Here is a 17,828-nt window from a genome sequence, read left to right as displayed (position 1 = left end):
CATAAATCTAAAATCGCTAATAAAGTGGTGAAAACAGATCGTTTTTTTTTAATAAAAAGCACTGCTGTAACCTACATTATAGCGCCGATCTCCTTATGTAGGAGATAGGGCACTTATGATGTGGTGACAGAGCCTCTTTAAGGAAGACTTAAGCATGCCCTAACAACTGCCTATGTGCTATCAGTACACAGGCTAATGCACTGGCACACAGACTATCCGTGCCCTGACTTTCCACTGGTGCTAGGGGTGGGGGGGACAAAGAAGAATCGGCATGTTGGATTTCAACATGCCCAATCCTTCGCTCCAGGGGGAGATAAGTTTACGTAGCTTAAAGTAGACCAAACCTTTCAGGTCACTTTTCAGAATAAGCGGTCGTGTATATAGGAATTCACACCATTTCTGGCCATCGTATGACTTGTATCCTGCAATTTTTTTTAAGCAGACTTCCCCTCTGCAGGCTCTAAATCTCAGTTTTTCCTGTGCTAGTGGGTAGAGCCTTATGGCTATCATGTCGGCTATACATTGCACACATAGGAAATAGAACATCCTGTTCTATCTCTTTGTAGCACACCCTAAGAAAAAGCAGCAGCAGCAACATGGAGGACATCATACAGCAGTAATGAGCAGTGTAGCTGTAAATACAGCACTGGAATGACATCTAGCTCTTACTAGGAAGCTACAGCAGCTTCTGTTTCTCTCTCTGCTTCCTCCTCCCTCCTCCCTAGAATTATGGGCAGCTGTAACATCCTTCAGTGAGTTGATAATCCCAGATTTAGCAGTAAATTTAGAGTGAGTGAATAATTAAGAAGGAGGGGGAGGAAAAGGGTCTGAAAATTGGGAAAGCAGCATTTTTCTCTAAGAAGATATATTACAAAGTTTCTTCTATTCGCTTGACTTATGAAAAGTTTGTTAAAAAGTTAGTGACCTCTTAAGTGTATGGGCATTAGTGTAGTGTCAAAGCACTGCAGATCTAGGGACAGAGGGCAGGTCAACACAATTCTTACCCAAGTTCTGAGATTCTAGCCTTGGGTATCCAAAGTCTCTATTACTTGCCTGTGATCCCATTCATTGTTGCAAATGAGGCATTGCATATGGATACTCCTGTATTTTACATTAAAATGTTTGAAGACGGCTCCTGTCCATATGCCCTATTACACAGCAACCTTTATGAGGCAACCCCTTGCTCCGTCGCTACAAAAGTCATATCTTCCTGGACTTGCTTTTACGAATATGGGGGATCAAAGACACAAGCAGAGATGAGAACAATTCTACACACTCGTCATGTTTTGTTAATGTTAAAAATTATATCTATTTATATTTAATCTATGTATTCTTTAAATAAAGTGGAAGTGCCTTTTTAAACGAGTAGTTTCTTTTTTTGTGCTATAATGAACGAACTGAACACAAGAACAGTGCCACAACCTAAGAGCGCAATACTCAAAATGTTATTACTACTGTGGTGTGTTTACGGTTATCCCAGATAACTAGTCGACTGGAGCATCCTATAGCATATATCCTTGTTCATATGTAAGACTATGCCTGCACTGGTTTTCTAAACATTTTATAAAACCAAAATAAAAATTTTTTGGAAACATAAGAAAAAACAAAAACTCGTTGCCAAATTTATCTACTTATGATTTTGTAGCCAATGTAGCATTTTATAAAATGATGAACTTTAAAAGAGAGACACATGAATGGCCAACACAAAGGCTACTTGCACACACTTTGGTAACGGTGAGGCAGAAAGCTTTTGTCAAGGTAGCGGTAGTAGTTTTATAAGACCTTGTTCACACAGTGCAGAGGATATATGCATTTTTAAAGCTAAAACTAGAATTGGATTCAGGAGAGCAGACCTTTAAGGCCTTCTTTTATATATTTCTTCTGTTTAGGCTCCGTTCATGGTTTTGGCTTAAAAAATACATGCAAAATCCATAGCAAATCTGCACTATGTGTACAAGGCCTTAGAGAAGCTTTTCTATGAAAATATTCCTCATAACTGCGCAGATGTTTTTTCTGCAGCATGTGAATGCGGTTTTGTAAACCCTGATCACATGCATTGTACTGTAATTTGTTGGCGATCAACAGGATCCGCCCTGAAAGTCCACAACAAATACTTCACACCTGAATGTGGCCTACCGGAGCCTGTCAAGGCCCAAGTGGATGATGTCCACCAAAGGCTAGAATACACAGACTTAGGTATTTAAGCAGTTTACTTCTAAACATGCCAAACATTTCTACTGAATTCGACAAAGCTGCCATCAATATAACTTTCAGATGAGATCATCTTTAAGCTATGATCGTAAGGGGCATAGCCCTTAGTAAATTGCACCAACCTCCTTCGGTCAAGGATTTTAGCTGATGGAAAACGGATGCCATCTTCTGACACGTTGCAGTTATAGCAGATACCAGGCTTGGTAGGAGAAAAAAAATAAATGAGTAAAGCATGAAATGAATTTAAAGTGCAAAAAGAACACCTCCCACTAAACCAAATTATCCCGGTACCAATCAAACACAATAATAAAGGGAGTCTCTGGTCCGTGGAATATTTAGCCGTTTTTTTTGTTTTTAATAAGTTATTTAAAAACAATACACCGAGTGTATGTCCCCATTTTAAATCTGAACAAAAAAAAGTTGCTAGAAATCAGAAGATTGCATGTGTTTGCAGCGAGTGTCTAGGTATATACAAAAGGGTTTATAAAGTTCCTATTGGAAAAAAAAACCAAAAACAAACGTTGTACCATGTTTTCTCGATTCGCTTTGAAACCGACTTCAGGTACAACGCAATGTTATAAAAGCCGTGCACGCCGTGGTTCTCATTTGTCCTCCTTTCCCTTGGTTTTCCTGTAAACCATCTCTCTGAAACTTGACAAGATCTTGTTTTCCCTCTTGCTCCTCTCTTCTTGGTTGAAGGAAGCCAGGGCCCTCTTTTCATCTGCGCTATAAATCTGGTTCTCCTTACGCAGACGGACAGCTTCCATACGACGATGCCTTAAAAACAATGACATATTAACTTTAGCGGATTCAAAATTTAAGCCAAAACATTTTCTTAGATATTCAATGCCTAATTGAGAAAACAGTCATGTGAAATCCTATATACAAAACCAGTGTATATCACTTTAGTTAACCGTTATCGATGATGCTAAAGCGACATTATCAGTATACTGTGAGACAGACTAATCGATAAGGTTGCCAGTTCTGGCACTATGTAAAAAAAACAATAACAGCCAAACATTTAAAAAAAAATCAAATATCTGTCCCGCTATATTTCATGGCACCTACAAATGAAAGGTGGCCAGTGCTAAGTGCACCCATGCATCCCCCATGAAACAACACCTAACAGTTGACTTGAAACTAGATCCTAGATAAATTTAGTGACGCAGGACTTCCTAATACAGAAACCATCAATCGTCATGGTCCTTCTAAGCTTTAGAGCAGAGGTCCACCACCTTTTGAAGAGTTACTTTCAGATACGACAATGAATATTAAATAAGAAAATAACTACTAAAATATGACTGATACGTCTTTTGTTCTTGTATTAACTGCCAATGATCTAGTTTTGCCCCTGGTAGCATGTTGAAGTAATGCTGCAACCTCCCTGGTGCCACTAGTGCACATTAATATCTGCAGCGGCCAACAGTAGTGGACCCACATGCCATAAGAGCTACATGTGGCCCCTGTGCCACTGGTTGGGGAACACTGTTTTTTAGAGCAACAATATACAGTGAATACAAACCTGCTTCCACTCATTACATAGCCAGACTTCTCAAAAGAAGCAATTTCATCACTCGTTAGGCCAATTTCACCTCTCCTTGGAATACGCTTACCAGCCTTTACATATTCTGCCATAGCTGCACCTTCACCAGGTAGCAAGGCGTGACCATAGCTGTTTAAAAATAAAAAAAATACAATGGAGAAGATCAAGTATGGTATGTCACTTCAATAAACATCATTTACAACATATACGTTACGTGATAGATGTGAGCTTTTTTTGTATATGTAGCATCAAAAAATCTGGCACCAGCAGAAAACGCAGAGCTTCTGTATCACAGGCAGGCAGACTTCCATATGGAAAGATTCTACCGAACTCCTTGTGTTGAGCGGGCAGGGGCCTAACGGCTTCCGCTGTCTTAAACGCGGCGTACATACAAGATGCAGTAATGTCCCCCTCACTGCATCAATAGACTCAGCTCAGCTTCATCTGTTACTAAAGTCACACTATAGGACTGATTTACTCTGTAAGGGGGCCTGCTGTGTTAGCCGAGTAAATATATTTATAGTACACAATAATGAGTAGAAATGTGAAATATATATATATATATATATATATATATATATATATATTATATTTTTTTACCATTTTCTCATGTTAAAACCCTTAGAAAAAAAACTAGTACTATTTATGTAAGAATGCTACAAAAATAATTTCATAGCCCCAAAAAATTTTACTGCCTAAGTTTTAATTTGACACCAAAATGACCACATTTAAAGACTATAAACATCAAAGAAACAAGTAAAATGTAGACTCACTTTAATGGTTTATCATCCTGGGATAAATGTGTTATTGGAGCTTCAGGCCCAACAAAGTCCACGTCATCAATATTAGCCTCTGTGGGGAAATGAAATTCAAACATTTTACACATCTTAATATAAGACATTTAGAAAAAAAAGAAAAGAAACAGACATTACCATATTTTCATACACAAGTGCACAACTCCTCATCCGTTAGATTATTCACATATCATAAAAGAAAAGATAAGCCTATTAAAGGGGTTGCACTCAAAACACTGGGATCTACCTGATCAGAAATCTCCAGTAGGGAAAAAGTGGCTACTTCTAAATAAAACATTATAAGAATCTTCCTAAAACACGTTATACATTGCTTATTGTTGTACTTTATCAAGGCAAATGCAAAGCTATTTATAGTATAGACATATATTGTGCATCTGGATTTAATGAATCAAAAAGACCTACTTGTTCTCTCCACCCAGATATCATCTTCCTGCATCTGATCATCATCTGATTCTTCACTACTCGAAGCGCTGGATTCCTTTCTTGTTTTCTTGCTTCTGTTTTTCTTTGATTTCTTTCTATAACAATATTAGGGAATGTATGTCAAGTCACAATCATGTCAGTCTCACTTTTATGAGATAGCTAATAAACACAGTCTCAAGTGAAACAAAGGGTAAAAACATGAGAAAGTCAAGTAAGATCCAGGACTAGGATCTTACTGGACTTCCTGTGCAGGCACGGAGGACGCCATGATTTAGAGGAAGTAGGGTTCAGATCCCCTGGGTACCCCACACATTGCCTGATCAGAAGTAAGATTTGGAGGAGGTAAGAGTTCAGCCCTAGCCAAAGCAAACAGCAAAACTGTATGCATGGAGCCTGTTTGGCAGCTCCCAGGGCCCTGCTAATTCCATAATACAGACCCTATAGGTGCTCTGTTTGCCACTGTGTGGCGCTTCTGCGAAGCGGCATGTGATGCAAAATGGCCAATTTTTTTCTCTTTCACATGAATCGGTCAGAAAAAAAAAAAAAAAGGAAAAACAGTGTTTTTCTGTATGTAATCAAAGGCATATGGAGGTACAATATAGACCCATAGCAGTCTTTAACTTTGTATGCATTAGGCCTCATAGAAACCTACATGAAACAAAATAACCTCACATTATTAAGAAATGTGATATACAGGGGATGCAAACTGATAGGAAATACAAAAGGAGACAAAGTTTTTATGGAAAAAGATTAAAAAACACTATTGGCGATACTGGAAATCTTTTTCAGAAGGCTGAAATCATTCAGATTGCACGCAGTGGGCAGTTGACATTCAGTTTGGTGGAAGTCCAATATAGAAACATATTTTCCTTATCTGCCGTTGACCATAAAAGAGGGGCTATGAACGTGTGGCCCCTCCTCCACTGGGAACGGGAACAATGAAACCCCCTTTTTATGGATCAGCAGTGGGTGCCCTCAGTCATAAAAAGCCTTTAGGCCAGGATCACACACAGTTTTGATACAGTTTTTTTAGCCAAAGCCAGAAGGAAAACCAAAAGGAAGGAAAGCTGTAAAGAAAAGACTGATGCTGCTCCTTCCTTGTGTGTCCATATCTGTGTTTGGCTAAAAAAAAAATTGCGTCAAAAACTGCTTCCAAACTGTGTGTGTGTGATCCTGGCCTTAACATGACCAAAACAAAATCACAATAAAAGCTCAAATTAACCACTTGTTACTTCTCAGTCGTGAAACGAAAACGTACTTTCTGCTTTTCTTCTTCTTTTTCTTTGATTTCTTTTTTTCATCTTCATCTAAAAAAATGTTTTTTTTAAAATAAAAATCTGTATGAAGCGAAATATTTTACGCTAATTAAACTGAAAATCTGCAATCAAAGCTCACAAACAGATTTTTGGCACATTATATTTACGTAAAATTCAAATGTGCTTCATTCATCAATACCATGTAAGAGAAAAACTTGGCTTGCCAATAGAAACTAATCAGAACTCGGCTTTCATTTCTTAGGCTCTCTTGTCATATGCGTCGTGGCTTCTGTTCAGAACAGATACCATGCAGTTGTACGACAGATCCTAACGAACCCCATGGAGTTATAATGAGGTCCTTCAGGTGTTCCGTCGTTTTGACGCCAAGTATAGTGCTGCATGCTGCGCCATTCTTGACATTAAATCTAACGGAATTGTAGATGGATCCTCCAACCCAAATGTGAACATAGCCTTAAAAGGTTATTCCCATCTAAGACATTTATTTTTAGCATATCCACGGGATATGCCATAAACGTCTGAGAGATTGCGGTCTCTTCCCGCATCCAAGTAAAGAACAAACGCTGCGCATGTGCGTGGCTCTCTACAGTCTGTTCAATGGAAGTTACACAAACAAGTGGCTCGACAAATACCTGCATCTATCAGACGTTTACGGCATATCCCCCTGATGTGCCATAAATGACTTTGATTGGAATATCCCTTTAAAATGCTCTTAATTTTGTATTATTGAAGCGAAAATAACCCCTCAAGGACGCAGCTCACTTTGGCTTTCATGACACAGCGTATTTTTCAGATTTTCTTCCACACTGCGATCCTAGAACTTTTTTTATATAAAAAAAATTGTTTTTATTTTGTGAAAGTGTAAAAAAAAACAAAAACAACACAAACACATATATGGTATCGATGCGATTGTAAACGACTCGAACAACGAAGTCAACACATTAACTAAACCGCCGGGTGAACTGCGTAAAAGAAAGCCGTAAAAACATCAACATTCCTTTTTTTTTTCTATTCCACGCCACAAAAAAATAAAATAAAAGTTAATCAATAAGTCCCATGTACCCTAAAATAGTACCAATGAAAACGACACCTTGTCCCGCAAAAAACAAGACTACATATGGCTATATAGATGGAAAAATAAAAAACTTTACGGCTCTTGGAATACGGCCATGCAAAAACAATTAATTTAAAAAAAAAAAAAAAAGGGGTTTTACTGTGCATCCGTAGGAAGAGGTATAAAACCTTTACATATTTGGTATCCCCGTAATCGACCCGACCCATAGAATAAAGGTAACATTTTATTTACGCCGCATATTAAACGACGTAAATTTATAACGCGAAAAACAATGCTGGAATAGCTGCTTATTTTCAATTCTCTACTAAAATAAAGTTAATAACAATTAATAAATATATTATATGCATCCAAAAATGGTGCAATTGAAAAATACAACTCATCCCGCAAAAAAAAACAAACCCTTACAGCTATGTCGACGGAATTAAAAAAAATAAAATAAAAAAGTTATGACTCATGGAATGTGACAGTGAAAAAACAAAAAAAATAATCCTTGGTCATTAGGCTAAAAAAGGCCTGGTCATTAAGGGGTTAAAGCAGAACATGCAAAAAACAAAAAAAAACAAAAAACAATCCCGCCATTATTTTGTGTGTGTTTTTTATTCTTCTTTCTGAACACCCTATATTGTATTTTAAAATTATTGTATATTTGTACAAGCTCCCAGTGACGTATACTTACGTCAGATGGCACCAAGGGGTTAAATAATTGGACTGAGTCTTCCTATTGATCTTAAAGTGACCTGCAGTTATAGATTGTTAAAATTAAGGTATTATCTGAATTGCTTCCTTTATCAGTGGCAACACAGGAACAACGTGTATATTCACACATTTTCATACCACAATTTTTGAGCCGTGGGGATCCGAGCACTGAGGCCCCACTGATCACTAAAACGAAGCGGCAGAAGCGCTCAGGTGAGCGATGTTCAGATTAGTTTCTGATCGGCTTTCAAAACTTCTAACATGTCACTAAGACACGTCACAAGTTTTTTAAAAGTTTAGTTACCCTTTAAATGTTCCTGCCAAACCACTGGAGCAACATGTGATCGCTGACTAAGGGAAAGCTGATTATTACCGCTGCTTTCTGACTCTTCTGAGCTGCTTTCTTCCGAGTGTTTTTTATGCTTTTTTCTTGATGACTTTTTCTTTTTTTTCTTCTTTTCTTCTGCAAAGTAAAATTCATACATGTTAAGATTAAAAAAAGCTTTTTTTTATTTTATTATCTACACATATGCAGAGAACTTGGATCTTCAAGTAGAAAATGAGGCTTACCCACCTTCTGAAGAATCTGAACTGCTGAATTTTTTTGATTTTTCCTCCTCCTCTACAGGAGTGTGCTCATCCGAGCTGCGGAAAAACAAAACAGACTTAGTTTATAACTCCCCTTTTTTTTATTAATTCTTACTTCGATCTGTAAGGCCTCATGCACACAACCGTAAAAACTCCCGTTATTACGGGTCGTAATTACGACCCGTAATAACGGGCTCATAGACTTCTATTAGCCACGGGTACCTTCCCGTTTTCTTACGGGAAGGTGCCCGTGCCATTAAAAAAGATAGAACATGTCCTATTTCAGGCCGTAATAACGGCACGGACAGTCCATAGAAGTCTATGGAGCTCCCGTAATGACGGGTGGCTACGTGTGTGCACCCGTCATTACGGCAGCGTTGCTAAGCGACGTCAGTAAATAGTCACTGTCCAGGGAGCTGAAAGAGTTAACTGATCGGCAGTAACTCTTTCAGCACCCTGGACAGTGACTACCGATCAGAATAAAGAGCAACCTGTAAAAAATAAAAATAAAAGACGTTCATACTTACCGAGAACTTCCTGCTTCCTCTAGTCCGGTCTCCCGGCCGTTGCCTTGGTGACGCGTCCCTCTCGACATCCGGCCCGACGTCCTTACCGTCCCTGGATGACGTTTCAGCCCATGTCACCGCTGCAGCCAATCACAGGTCAATCACAGGCTGCAGCGGTCACATGGACTGCCGCGTCATCCGGGGATGTCGGGCTGGATGTGAAGAGAGGGACGCGTCACCAAGACAACGGCCGGGTAAGTATGAATTTCTTTAACTTTTATTACAGAAAGAGCTGTCCCTTCTCTCTATCCTGCACTGATAGAGAGAAGGGGCTGCCGATTAGTGCAGTGCTATTTTGCCGCCAAAAACGTGCCCGTAAATACTGGTGCAAAACGGGTCGAATACGTGTGACACCGGACCCGTATTTACGCCAGTATTTACGGGTGGGAAAAAATACGGTCGTGTGCATGAGGCCTAAGGGGCTATCCACTTTTGACAATCCCTTTTTATTAGTGGTGTACAATAAACTAATCACAGGGTGCGCCACTGCTAGGAAATTTGTGGAAGAACCAGTTTTCCATTTCTCTGCAGTGCCACTACTGAAGCATTACAGATTTCCCTTTGAAAATAATGGCTGTCTATGTAATGCACGGACCTACAAAGCGAGAGACCGTCTTTGTAGAAACTCACTGTCCCTTCCAACACATGGGGGTCCTAAACACAGAACCCCCATTCTATTAACTTGGAATTCCCAATAAAGTATTAAAAATGTTTTTTCTATGCCAGACAATCCCTTCAATAACAAGGATGTAACAACTTACTCAGGTTCTGGGACTTTTGGGGAAAATCCCCAAACTTCTGGAGCTCCCAATTCTCCAATTCTCTCTCTTTCATTTAGACGCCTGCACAAAACAAAAATACAGCAATGTGAATTTTATAATACAGAATCCTGTCTATGTCTTATGTAAATGAACAATGAACTCTGCAGCAAAGGATTAAAGGGGTTGTCCATGACCAGACAACTGATGACCTATCCACAGGATAGGTCATCACTATATGATCAGTGGGGGTCCGACAACCAGACCCCACAGCGATCAGCTGCTCCGGGCCGGATGTTTTGAAGGGTTTGCAGTAGTTGGAGCTGGAAGCAGATGGCTCCGTACACTGCACAGTGGCCGTTCTGCAGAACTGCAGCCCTGCTCCTATTCACTTGAATAAGAATAGAGCTGTATTACAGCAGGTCGGCCGCTATTCCGCGACCGGAGCTATCTGTTTCCAGCATCGACGTCCGGTGGCTGGAGGCAGCAGGAGCGGCTGATCGGTGTGGGGTCCGAGTAGGACTTGAGCCAAGGGTCCGTTTAAGCCCAAAAGAAGAGAGATGCAGGCAGCAGTCCAAGTGATGATCCTTTATTGACCCATGCAATGTTTCAGCTCCAAGGAGCCGGTTCTATTGCAGCTTTGCGATGCAGCTTTCCGTAAAAGCGTGTGGTAAAAAAAATGACTCGTGTAATCATACCCAAAGGATACGGTCCCGTGCCGCTACCCGTAATACCTGGCAAAATCGTGGGGCCATTGGCCATCCAAAGTGAACTTGGTTTCTGCTGCACGTGGATGCCGCTACGTGGGACTATACCCTAATAGTAGTCAGCGCTGGCTTGTTTGCCAGCTCAGCTGCTTTAAATGTCCCAGAAATATGCTCAGAGCCGTTGTCAGCTCCATATTTTTAGCCAAGGAGAAGTATATCACTCGCTATAAAATACTTTATGTGACCTCTGTGTGTGTATGCATATCTATCTCTCCAGTGTATATATATATATACACACACACACACACACACACACACACACACACACACACACACACACACATACATAGTAACACACCCTTTGCTGTAAACGTTGCAGTCAGTCCAGAGCTCCCCTACCCATACTACACTGTAATGTATATCATGACTGAGTATGGCATAAAGTGTCCTGTATACATCATTCATCACTGTGCTGTATATATCATTAGTCCTGTGGAATAGTGCCCGCACCCTCCTCAGCCTGAACTGTTACCACTCCTCTCCTTACATTACATTACAATTGGGCTGCAGTGCACCACCCGCTCTTCCAGTACTAACTAAAATTTAGGGTCCAAATTAAAAAACATTATTACCTATAAGATAAAGCATAGGAGTTTACTGCATACTTTTATACATTGAGTCTCCCATTAGCAGATGTTGGGGGCAAAAGAAGGATTGGTTGGCTTTCAACATGCCCAATCCTTCCTTCTAGAAGGATCAGAGGTCTGGCAGCTGCTTATCCCCCTCTCTCTATTAAAATAAATATGCACGCACTGCTGAGTGCGCGTATTAATGGGGGTGGGAGAAATAACGGTCAGCCGAATGAGACGGGGTGTGTGTGGCCACCATGAGCTTTACAAAGGGGATAGGTCAGGGTTATCTTTCCATACTGGCATAAAACATCTCACATGAGAATGGCATGTACTTGATAAACCGTATATTTATATAGACTGCAGATGTCATGCTACAAACATCTGTCCAGCCAAAGGGGTATTTCTGTCTTACAAAGTAGTGGCATATCACTGGGATATAACATTACTCTATGGTCGGTGGGAAGGGGTCCGACTGGCAGGACCCTCACTGACCCTGAAAACGACAGGGCTGCAGCACTGATTTAACGCTGCAACCCCATCACTGTATTTCCCTGAACAGCAGCGCCCCGGCCATCCCACTGCAGCAGCATGCGGCAGTTCCCTACAGTCGGGTGGGAATATATATCACCATCTGTACATGGAGAGTGCAACGCTGCAAAACACCGTACAACCGTCAACTTACATATACACCATTTATTGGAGTGTGATTGTACGGTACAACGTGGTCACCTGGAACCTTTAGGCTGAATTAACACGTTGCAGATTTTATTCTTTGCAATGCAAAAGGGTGAGATTTGTGTGAAATTCGCAACAAATCTGTGAACTCAACTTAGCGGATTCTGCAGCCACACTAGGGTGAAATTGATCAAAACTAGTGCAAGGGAAAAGTGGAGCAGTTGTCTATAGCAACCAGGCAGATGACAACTCATTTTATAAATGACCTCTCCTGATTGGCTGCTGTAGGAGACTCGCTATGGTGGAGGCCGTGTATCCGCAGCTTATTCATCCTACACGTATACTACACATAATGGAGCATGTATCTGTAAACTTGTGAGGTCATTTGTCTCCTCCTCACCTGGCTATAAACGCTTCCTGCCTCTGTCTCATTATCTCCTCCTTTCCCTTCTCGTAGTAGTCCCCCCACTGTTTGCCGTGGTATGGCCGGCTGGACGGTGCCCGCTCTCTGGAGCGGCTGCGGCGGTGGCCATTGCTGACACCCCGTTCTCGGGACTTGGACCTCTTAGTCTTCTTATCAGGAGACCGGTCACTGCTACTGCTGCTATGGCGCCGTTTCCGTGGAGACACCGGACTGCGGCTCCGGGAGCGGTGTACAGGCGGCATGCCTAACACCTACTCTCTACGTTGTTTACAAGGAACCGGAAACACTTTCTACGGAAGCCGACATGCGTCCAATACAGAAACGCGTTCTGACGTCACTCAAAAAGAAGCTTATTCTTATATCAGAAACATTACATAAAAGGAATATAAACACTTTTAACCATATAGGTTCCCCTCTGTCGAGGATTCTTGCCTTTGTTTAAAGGGTTTTCTCATACAGACAGATAACACTAAATGGCTCCCTTAAAGGGAATGTGTTGCTAGCAAAAAATGTATTTTTTTTTTTAGTTAAACAATTAGTGTATAGGTGATTAAACATTGTTCTAATTTTTTTTATTTTTTTCACGAGTCAGGAAATATTATAAATTAGATTCTAATTTATAATATTTCCCAGCACTGGTCACTAGATGGAGCAATTACCAAAATTGCAGCATTGCATGTGGTAAAGCAACCACATTGCTTTATGCTGCAAAATTGGAAAAAAATCCCTCGCTCTAGTGAGCTCTCAGAATCCCCCCCTCCTTTATCCTGGCTAGTGCCGGGAGAAACGAGGGGATTGAACGGTCAAACCTCCTACACTGTGTGTCGCCATTTTTTGAGCTAACACACAGTGTAGTAGGTTTACATACAGTAGTAAACACACACTGAAACACGAACATACATAGTAATCACTTACCTGCTCCTGCCGCCGCCGCTCCCTCCGGTCCGTCCGCTCCGTCTGCTGCCGCTGCTCCAAGTGCACAAGTCCGGAAGCCGCGACCGGAAGTAGTAATCTTACTGTCCGGCCGTGACTTCCGGTCTACAGGAAAATGGTGCCGGACGGCGCTCAGTTCAACTTGGACTGTGTGGGAGCGGCGCATGCGCCGTTCCCACACAGACGGCGTACACCATAGTGGATGGAACGGGCCCCGTTCGCATTCACTATGGGACTGTAGCTGCCGTATTCCATGTCTGTATGTGTCGTTAATCGACACATACAGAAATGGAAAAAAAAATGGCAGCCCCCATAGGGAAGAAAAAGTAAAAAAATAAAAAAAAGTAACACACAAACACACAAATAAATATAAAAGTTTTTAATAAAAGACTAACCTTCAAACTGATATAAAATTTTTTTTTGGGGTGACACTGTTCCTTTAAGTGATAATGAGGGTTATGTTCTAACCTCCATTCTTCAGAAAACCGAGTATATAAGATATAAACATGGAGTCTGTATGTTGGCACACGAAGTCCCTATAGCTCCATATTACGGAGATGTAGACTCCATACCGCAATATATTCTTCCCTAGAAGCCATATGGCACAATTTTTTTCTCAGGGATATTTAAAATGGTTCTAACATGGCCGAACACAAGAAGCATAACGTTTTCAGCACCCGGTTCTTTACTTTAATTCAGCTAATCAAAATGAAAAAACAAAACTATAACTTGGGTACATGCTATATATGAAAATATCGCACGTGACCTCTCATTGCAACCTCTAGGTCTATGTTCACATCACGTTTTGGCCCAACGTTTATCGTACGCGTTGGGAAAGCTCCCTATGTGCACACTAAAAGGCTATGTTATACTCCATTAGCTTGGCGGAGTCCAAAATAGTGTCCCTTTGGCCTCAGTCGGGCCGGTATGCATCATTTTTTTTTGGATGGGATAATGTAGGATGCCGCAAAAAAACGTAGTATACTTCTTTTTACATGCGAGCCTAATCATATACCTTAGGAGCTTTCCAAGGGCTGGAATCCCCAGGAAGAGCATCAGGTAGCGCTCGGCCTTGGGATTCCGGCCCTGGGGAAGCCCCTGATGTCACTGTCCATGTATGGACAGTAATCTCATGGACTTTTAAGTAAGGAGTCTCCGGTCAGAGCATCGGTAGCACTCTGGTTCAGGACTGGAGAAGTTCCTGGCATTACTGTCCATATATGGATTGTGATGTCAGGGGCTTCCCCGGGCTCAGTGCTTAAAGTAGCGCTGTTCCCGGGGAGTTCATCACTGTGGCAGAAAACACAGTGACATTGAACTTTAAAACAGTGAAAAAACATTTTCTCTAAAAGCTTTATCTTTTGACTGTCTGAAAGAGGAATCTGGATTTGTAAGATGCCTAGAGAACACATATAGAGTACTACAAAAAGGAGTACTCCCAGAAAAAAGTCGTTTTGGTGATCAGTTGATCGCTACTTCTCTAAACTCCAGCTGTTATTGCTGGGCAAGCCCAATGTAACCACAATTTCCCATGCAGCAGCCGCTTCAAGGGAATTACAGTATGACATGTTGCTCAATCAAATCAATTTTGACCATGTATTTTATGATCACGTTGGGTCCTCCAGAACGGCAGGTGTTCTTAGGAGATCTCTACTCTGGCTCAAAGATGGGGGGTCCCACTTTATGATGTCCATATACCCTAATAGAGCATAAGGACAGGGGTAAGGGTATGTTCACATGCAAAACTAAAAACAACTGTAAAATACGGAGCTGTTTTCAAGGGTGATTTTCAGACATTTTTATGCATCATTTGTTGATGCGTTTTTTTAAGGCCGTTTTTGGAGCTGTTTTTCTATTGTGACAATGAAAAACGGCTCAAGTAGTGACATACACTTCTTTTTTACGGGGTGTTTTTTTACGCGCTGTTTTTACAAATGGCCGCGTAAAAAAACAGTACGTAACGCCATTTTCCCCATTGAAATCAACAGGCAGATGTTTGAAGGTGTTCAGCCTCCGTATTTTTAGCCGTTTACGGCCCGAAAAACGGCTGTGTGAACACACCCTAAGGCCTCATGCACACGACCGTATTTTTGTCCACCCGTAAATACTGGTGGAAATACGGGTCCTTCGTCACACGTATTCGACCCGTATTGCATCGGGTCCGGTGTCACCCGTATTCCACCCGTATTTACTGGCACGTTTTCGCTGCAAAATTGCACTGCAGTAATCGGCAGCCCTTCTCTCTATCAGTGCAGGATAAAGAGAAGGGACAGCCCTTTCCGCAGAAAAAGTAAAAGAAATTCATACTTACCCGGCCGTTGTCTTTGTGACGCGTCCCTCTCTTGACATCCAGTCCGACCTCCCTGGATGACGTGGCAGTCCATGTGACCGCTGCAGCCAGTGATTGGCCTGTGATTGGCCTGTGATTGGCTGCAGCGGTCACATGGGCTGAAACGTCATTCCAGGAGGCCGGACTGGAGGAAGAAGCAGGGAGTTCTGGGTAAGTATGAACGTCTTTTTTTTTTTTACAGCTTTATCTATATTGTGATCGGCAGCCACTGTCCAGGGTGCTGAAACAGTTACTGCCGATCGTTTAACTTTCAGCACCCTGGACAGTGAATATTTACTGACATCGCCTAGCAACGCTCCCGTAATTACAGGTGCACACACGTAGTCACCCGTAATTACGGGAGCCCCATAGACTTCTATGGGCCTGTCCGTGCCGTAATTACGGCCTGAAATAGGACATGTTCTATATTTTTCAACGGCACGGGCACCTTCCCGTAAGCATACGGGGAGGTACCCGTGGCCAATAGAAGTCTGGGAGTTTTTACGGTTGTGTGCATGGGGCCTAAGGCTATGTTAACATTTGCATTGTGGCTTCTGTTCATAACAGAAGCCACAATCCTCTGCTGGACCCGCTGTATGACAGACTCCATTGAGTTACAATGTTGTTTTGGACTCCATTGAGTTACCGTTGTTTTGACAGGAATAGTAGTGCTGCATGCAGCGTTATTCTTTCCGTCAAGTCCACCAGGGCTTCCAATTGAGGCCACTAATGGAACCTCTGTTGGCTGTGTGAATATAATTTTATCCTAATAGCACCCCCTCTAACAGCTTATCGCGCCCCCCGCAATGCAATCGCGGGGTGGCGATGCTTGCTATGGCTGCCTGATTTCCAGAAAGGGAAACGAAATCTCGTTTACCTCGTAATCTCGTGAGATTTGGCTTGCTGGAAGCTCACAGAAAAGATTCAGAAGTGTCAGGATTCTGAGTACACATGACGTCCAGGCTGGAGGTCATGTGTATTCATTATCAGGACACTTGTGTATGTGGCTGCACATCGTTCTAGTAAGAACACTATGTGCTGTGTAAATGAATGGAGAGGAGTGCATGATGCTGATTGGTCACTGACTCGTCAGCATCATACACATCTATGCACAACGCCCAGTTAGTAAAACAAGTAAACACGCCCAGTTAAAAACACAATACACGCCCAGTTGGACATACGAAAAAAAAACACGCCCAGTTGTCCATTTCAAATCTCATTTGCATATATATATATAAAATAGCTCATAACTTGGCCAAAAATTAACGTTTTTTAAAAAACAAACAAACGTTACTGTTATCTACATTGCAGCGCCGATCACATGCAATAGGAGATAGGGATTTGAGAATCTGGTGACAGAGCCTCTTTAATGGAGCCCTATGTACACGTTTTTCGTGTCCGCCAGGAGCTTTCCCGACATACGCGCGAAATGTAGGGAATAAACATGATGTGAATGGCTCCTTACATGTATGGGGGCTGCCGTCTCTCAGGTGAAAGAAGGATGGAGCATGTTGGATTTCAGCATGCCTAATCCTTTGTTACTGCACGAGATAGGTGTCTGGCAATGGCTTATTCTTCTCCCTCCATTGAAATAAACACAAACGCTCAGCTGAACCAAGAGCCTCCATCATATGGTCCATTCACACGTTGCAATCAGAAACCGCATTTAAAAAAAGCATCAATTCGCAACGTGTGAATGGACCCTAAAGGACAATGCGAGTTCAATTTTTCCTGTGATTGTCCATTTTTCCACTAAAACAATTGTCCTAATGGTCATTTATTTCCTGTTGCTTATATTTAGGCCAGATATTCGCTGCAGAGATTATTATCAGAGTGATGGTATAAAAACATGTAGTATTTTTTAATATTATAAATGCTTCTGCGCTCTATTTCTCCGGTTGAATAATCCCCGCTGTCTGTATATGACGTTTTCTTTCCACTCCGGAAATCACCGAACATTTTATTCCTGAGCGTCCTCTGTAATCCGACGTGCCCGACGTGACCCGATCATGGCGACTCCACACGCCGCATTGACTCACCGGCATGTCAGTCTCCGTTAGGCCGCCCCTGTAGCGGAGCTCAGTGGGCGTGTCTACTTTGACATCTGACAGCCATAACTTCCAATGGTAGAGCACTTGAGTCTGCCCGTCCTCCATTTAGGACCAATGAGGGATTTTTT

General features: G+C 41.8%; 1 protein-coding gene across 2 annotated transcripts; it reads right to left on the bottom strand.

Annotated features, from left to right (window-relative positions):
- Positions 1-713: 713 nt before the first annotated feature.
- On the bottom strand, positions 714-12,674 carry NKAP (NFKB activating protein). 2 transcript variants are annotated; one of them, XM_075835841.1, is made up of 9 exons: positions 12,364-12,674; positions 9,953-10,033; positions 8,612-8,682; positions 8,411-8,500; positions 6,251-6,299; positions 4,972-5,087; positions 4,528-4,606; positions 3,734-3,883; positions 714-2,988 (listed from the first exon to the last, which is right to left on the bottom strand). In XM_075835841.1, the coding sequence occupies exons 1-9, from the start codon at positions 12,627-12,629 to the stop codon at positions 2,814-2,816; spliced, it is 1,077 nt and encodes a 358-aa protein (XP_075691956.1). In that variant the 5' UTR covers positions 12,630-12,674; the 3' UTR covers positions 714-2,813. The 2 variants fall into 2 exon arrangements, with proteins under 2 accessions (XP_075691956.1, XP_075691957.1); XM_075835842.1 differs by having other exon boundaries at positions 4,972-5,068; positions 6,268-6,299.
- Between the last annotated feature and the right edge of the window lie 5,154 nt (positions 12,675-17,828).

The sequence above is a fragment of the Rhinoderma darwinii genome, chromosome 8 (assembly GCF_050947455.1).
Source record: "Rhinoderma darwinii isolate aRhiDar2 chromosome 8, aRhiDar2.hap1, whole genome shotgun sequence".
In the NCBI taxonomy this organism is placed as follows: Eukaryota; Metazoa; Chordata; class Amphibia; order Anura; family Rhinodermatidae; genus Rhinoderma; species Rhinoderma darwinii.
This window is presented reverse-complemented; position numbering and strand designations above follow the sequence as displayed.

What these genes read in the sequence shown, in the direction of transcription:
- NKAP (XM_075835841.1), bottom strand. Translation starts at nt 12,629, where the DNA reads ATGCCGCCTGTACACCGCTCCCGGAGCCGCAGTCCGGTGTCTCCACGG. An exon ending in CAGGAAGCGTTTATAGCCAG is followed by an intron (nt 10,034 to 12,363) that starts GTGAGGAGGAGA and finishes TGTTTTGTGCAG; the next exon opens with GCGTCTAAATGAAAGAGAGA. An exon ending in AAGAAGAAGAAAAGCAGAAA is followed by an intron (nt 5,088 to 6,250) that starts GTACGTTTTCGT and finishes ATATTGTTATAG; the next exon opens with AAAGAAATCAAAGAAAAACA.